This window comes from Magnolia sinica, chromosome 4, assembly GCF_029962835.1.
Source record: "Magnolia sinica isolate HGM2019 chromosome 4, MsV1, whole genome shotgun sequence".
NCBI classification, from domain to species: domain Eukaryota; kingdom Viridiplantae; phylum Streptophyta; class Magnoliopsida; order Magnoliales; family Magnoliaceae; genus Magnolia; species Magnolia sinica.
Genome location: NC_080576.1, coordinates 110,917,190 through 110,923,182, shown reverse-complemented (window position 1 = coordinate 110,923,182; position 5,993 = coordinate 110,917,190). Strand labels below are relative to the sequence as shown.

The window sequence follows — 5,993 nt, the reverse complement described above, 5'->3', positions numbered from 1 at the left end:
GGATTGGATGGAATATAAACATTATGGTGGACCCTAGAATGGTTTCAACGGTAGGTTTTTCATATGGTGTTGCCCACTTCAGTTTTGGATCTCTAGAACATGATTTGCAAAACTGATGGTCGGAGTGGATATGATGTGAACATTGTAGTGGACCCCACAGATCTTAGTGTTACTCCCTGTCACTCAGATATTACCATCACAGGAGAGTTAATTGATACTCTGCTAGAGCATGACACTTGATGTGCAGGCACTAGGAAATCATAAACTTGACATTAAATTGACTTAAATCAAACCGACTAAATTGTGTATCCCAGATTTTCTAAGTTCAATCCCAAAATTAGTTTGTTTTAGGGATTGTAATTTAAGTGGTTCCACACTACTTGTTTGTTGAAATAGGACCGTTGGATGTTTTTCACTTTCGTCCTCCAATTAATGTCCACCAATCCAACGGTCAGATAACCACTATAACCGGAATACTTGAACTGGGACAAATAATTTGAACAATTTAATTTAGGTTACTTATAGGCCACGTATGCAATCTCTAAAGTAATTTTTTCAAGTGCCTGCGTATCATCCATCCCTCTGCCAGAGTACGAGCGCTTTTCTTTGTTATCGGTTCTCACCAACCTCGGAATAACCACTGCAAATAGAGGAGTATGCAGACTACAATGCATACTCGTAAGCAGATATTTTACTCCCAGCTTCCTCATCCACGTGTGTAAAAAATACTCCCGTCCATGAGAACGATTTCCACCGGTCTAAGTTGCGTGGTTCGAAAATGGGAGCCGTGGGGCTACCTTGATGTATGTGCAATATATCCACGCCGTCCATCCGTTTTTCCAGCTCATTTTAGATCATTAGAAAAAAAATTAAAGCAGATGAAACCTCAGGTCGACCACACTAAAAGAAACAGTGGTGATTGACCATTGAAACTTCTTATCAGCCACAAAGTTTTGGATTAAGAAAATATTTGTTTTTTCTTTTCATCACGTTCTATATGGTGTTATCAACAGTTTTGATGGCAAATAAACATTATGGTGGGCCCCAGGGAGTTTTTAATGATGGGCGTTCGATCACCACCGTTCCTGTAGTGCTCACATATTTAAATTTGCTTCGCTGTCCTAAATGATATGCCGAAACGGATGGATCGAGTGAATACACGACACATACATCAAGATGTGTCCCACGGTCAGGACAACACGTGTTGGGAAGGTCGGGGCCGCACCTAATCTGCTCCCTTTAAAAACAGGCTATCCACTCATTAGGTAGGCCGATTGTGTATTTTGAAAGGAGAATCGTCCATTCCTTTCGTATAATGTGGCCCACTTGCTAACCATACTGCCCTTAATTTCGGGGCATTGAACAAAAACACTAACTCACATCAGACGAACGATCCTGATCTCGCACACATCTCCCAAGTCAGCGTGGACAGCGCGTGCTGCGCGAGTAGGATTCAGATAGCTACTCTTGCACGTCTCTTTTTAAAGAAAAACTTTGATACACTGGCGGAGTGTGATGTATGACATGCAAGGAATACAGATAATTAAAATGAGACCGTCTAAATTCTGGGAACCAGATCAGATGTATCATGGATCAGAAAATAAGCTCATTTGACTATCAGATTGGTGGATATTTATTGGACGGTTAAAAAAGAAAAGATCTTACTTCAACAAACAAATGTCAATTCCTCATAAACCTAATTTTTTGTAAGGTGACTTATTTGCGAGCAGCACTGGGTTACGCAATTGAGACAGCTCCATTCTCGTTCATATATTCCACGTATACTTTTTCTAGGTGCCTGCGTATGAAATGTCATACGCAGCCAGTGTATCAAATAACTCCACCTGCTATACATACCCACAGTCACCTCTTACAGAATCTCTCCCTGTCTCTCTCTCACTGGCTTCCCCACCCTTCATTGAAGCAAGATCCCACAAATACCCCACGAATTCTCTCCCGCTCTTTCGAAAAGCTCACCAAATCCAATGTCCAAAACCGTCAATTTCCTCTCCGTTCTTCTATCCCTTTTTCTCTTCACTATTCCCATCTTCTCTCAATCCACGGAATTCTACTACAGCGGATTCTCAGACGCCGACAACCTAACCCTCAACGGTGTGGCGGAGATCCAATCCAACGGCATCATCCGCCTCACGAACGATACCAGCCGTCTGATGGGCCATGCCTTCTACCCCACCCCAATCCAATTCAAGAAATCCACATCCTCCTCGGCCTTATCCTTCTCCACAGCTTTCGCTTTCGCCATCGTCCCCGAATACCCAAAGCTCGGAGGCCATGGCCTTGCCTTCACGATCGCACCATCCACCGTACTCACGGCGCTTCCCAGCCAGTACCTCGGCCTTCTCAACTCCAGCGATATCGGCAACTTCTCCAACCACATCTTCGCCATCGAATTCGACACCGTCCAGGACTTCGAGTTCGGCGACATCAACGACAACCACATTGGCGTCGACATCAACAGCATGACATCGAACGCCTCTGTCACCGCAGCCTACTACGATGACAGCGGCGCGAAGCAGACCATCACCTTGAAGAGCGGCATGACAATTCAGGCCTGGATCGACTATGACGGAGTGGGGAAAGTCCTGAATGTGACGATCTCGCCCTTCTCGCAAAAACCCAAATTGCCGATTTTAACATTTCCCGTCGATCTATCCCCATTTCTGAAGGATTCGATGTATGTTGGGTTCTCTGCATCGACGGGTTTGCTCGCCAGCTCGCATTACATCTTCGGATGGAGCTTCAAGATGGAGGGAATCGCCCGATCGCTCGATCTCTCATCGCTCCCTTCTCTGCCCCACCCGAAGAAGAAGAATATCGCACTGGTGATCGGCGTCTCTGTTTCTGCGGTAATTCTCTTGACAGTTTCGGTGTCGGTGGCAATCTACCTCTTCCGGAAGATCAAAAACGCTGACGTGATCGAGCCGTGGGAGCTCGAGTACGGCCCGCACCGATTCTCCTACAAGGAGCTGAAGAAAGCCACCAAAGGATTCCGCGAGAAGGAGCTGCTCGGGTTTGGCGGATTCGGTCGGGTCTACAAAGGAACGTTACCGAAAACGAAGACCCAGGTCGCTGTGAAGCGGATTTCACACGAATCCAAGCAGGGGATTCGGGAATTCGTGGCCGAGATCGCCAGCATCGGACGGCTGAGGCATCGGAATCTAGTCCAGTTGCAGGGATGGTGCCGGAGACGGAGCGATCTGATGCTGGTGTACGATTTCATGTGCAATGGAAGCTTGGATCGGTACATATTCGACAACCCCAAATCGATCTTGAGCTGGAACCAACGTTATAAGATCTTGCGAGGCGTGGCCAGCGGACTGCTGTACTTGCACGAGGAATGGGAGCAGATCGTGGTCCATCGCGATGTAAAGGCCAGTAACGTGCTGCTCGATGGCGAGATGAACGGTCGATTGGGCGATTTCGGGCTGGCCCGATTGTACGAGCACGGGTCCAACCCGGGCACTACCCACGTGGTAGGGACGCTCGGCTATCTTGCGCCGGAGCTGACTCGAACGGGCAAGGGCACGACGGCGACTGACGTGTTCGCTTATGGTGCGGTGCTTTTAGAGGTTGCCTGCGGTCGGCGGCCCATCGAAGCGAAAGCCATGCCGGAGGAAATGCTGTTGGTTGATTGGGTGTGGGAGAAATGGAGGGCGGGGATGATCTTGGATGTGGTGGACAGTAGGATGGGTGGTGATTATAATGCGGAAGAGGTGGAGATGGTTTTGAAACTGGGGTTGGTGTGTTCACACCCTGCGGCTACTGAAAGGCCCACTATGAGGGATGTGGTCAGGTACTTGGATGGGGAAGGTGGCCCACTAGACGTGGTCAGAGATCAACCGTTGGATTATGATGAAGGGAAGAGTATGGGGTTCGATGATTTCGTGCATTCGTATCCGTCGTCTTCGATGGAGAAGGCTGAGGAGGATTATTCCTGTATGATCAGCGGCGAGGCGGAGTCCCAGGCCCAGGCCACATTGTCGCCTATATCTCTGTTGTATGGTAGAGCAGGGGTGGAGTGAAGGTGGGGGCATACATGGATCTGATCGGATCAGATCGGGCCGTTCGGCCAATGGGCCACGTTGATCGGTGCGATCATGGGGTTGGCTGCTTTCTTAGTTTGAAGGTGGAGAGTAGGCCAATTTTCTCTCCAAAATGTGCATTTCATTTGTACGCATTGACGGCCTAGGTGGATTTTTCGGGATGAGGTAGATGCATGGTGGGGTGGGGCGCCATGGACGAACGATCTGGATCTTCCCCACATGTGCTACTAGGCACGTGGGAATGCTGTTTATTTAGATTCTCTCGTGTGCTTGTATTGTAAATTTTTTTTATTAGCGAGTGATTATGGTATTGTGGGCTTTAAGGGCTTTATTTGATGTACGATAACTTTTATTTAATTGTCATCAATTTTGAGGCGTTCCGGGAATTTTTTTTTTTCAGAAGGGGGTTTGTCAGTTTCGTGCACAGAGCTGTACACGAGCCGACTTAAGCTCAGTTGGGAGGCTCGACTGGATTCAGAAAAGTTCCATTCAACTCGGTTCGAAACTTAATTCATGCTTAGTCAAGATGCGAACTCTGCTCAACTCGGATCAAACTCAGATTGAACCAGTTAGGTGACTCGGTTATTTTGATATTGATGTTGCTCGGTGAGTGTTCGATGAAATGACTCAACAAAGTGCCCGCCAGTGGCAAGAAAGGTATATATATAAAACAAATACTCTTGTATCTAAATTTTATGCTGCCCATTAAATTTTTGCACTACATACAAGTGTTTGATGAAATACCTCTAAACTAATGTTGTTGTTTTACATTCCATGAGAAATTGAAGAAATTGAAGGTGGATAGCATATGCCTAGAGAAATGCCACGTAGGGTAGCTAAGATGGAATTGGCTAAAGTTACTGATCGAATCTCTCAAGCCAGGGTCAGCTGGTGGGCTCGACTTGTGCACACCTCTCTCTCTCTCTCTCTCTCTCTCTCTCTCTCTCTCTATATATATATAAAAGAATGTACATATGCACCGCAAGGCCAACATCAATCATTATGGACCGTCCAATTGGTACCCTCCACATTGACTTGTTTAGGGAGAGAAGATGGCTCTGTTTGACAATTCTGACTTTGAAGCCGGATCTTGCAAATCTATGGTCGATGATGGTAATTTTTTTTAAAAAAAACTACTGTTGATTGGACGTACGGTTCAGATCAACCAATAACTGTCCAAGGCGAACGGACGCGGATTGCCTGCGACCCCAGCAGCAGGAAGTTCCTACTGCGGAAGCTAGTTGGGGCCAACTGTGATGTTTGTGGGGAATCCACCCCTTGTATGGGTTTTGCAAGCAAAAAATAAGGCAGATCAATCCTAACATGAGCTGGAAAAACGGATGAACCGGCTGGATTCCTCACAAAAATCAGGGTTGGCCCCACCTAGTGCAGTCGGTGATCATTGAAGACCATTTCCCAAATGAACAATGTAGATGATCCAACATTCCACGTACGTACCATGGAAATGATGGGAGTCTTCATTGCTTGATGCTGCTGGTCCAAACTACTGTACTTGCACTTCCTTTTCAAACTCTGGTCGCATTCATTCACGTGCCAACTGATGTACTGTACAAGTGTCTTATATTTACATCAACCGGAACCATCTATCATGTTTTTCTTTTCATTGGATGGACAGCGATTTTAACGGTTAGGATTATCCAGTCGGTGCTATTTTTAGCTTATTCTCCGTTCCACAATGTTACTGCAATTTGCAGGGTTTGGACTGACATGCATGCGTCCTAGATGAGTTGCCTCTACTAAAATAGAAAAAAAAAAGGTCAAGTCCATTAACCTATACCGTTCACCAAGTCCAATGCATATAGGAAACCATGCAAGCATCAGACTAATTCCACAAATATCAATGATTTGATCATGGTCTTTAATATGGTCAAGATCATTTCCACAAAAATAGGTCCATTCAACAAAATG

General features: G+C 46.2%; 1 protein-coding gene across 1 annotated transcript; it reads left to right on the top strand.

Moving 5' to 3' along the window:
* The first annotated feature begins 1,758 nt into the window (after window positions 1–1,758).
* LOC131243809 (L-type lectin-domain containing receptor kinase S.4-like) lies at window positions 1,759–4,649 on the top strand. Its single transcript, XM_058243398.1, has one exon. It carries the CDS (start codon window positions 1,986–1,988, stop codon window positions 4,041–4,043), a length of 2,058 nt encoding a protein of 685 aa, XP_058099381.1. The 5' UTR covers window positions 1,759–1,985; the 3' UTR covers window positions 4,044–4,649.
* The last annotated feature ends 1,344 nt before the right edge of the window (window positions 4,650–5,993 follow it).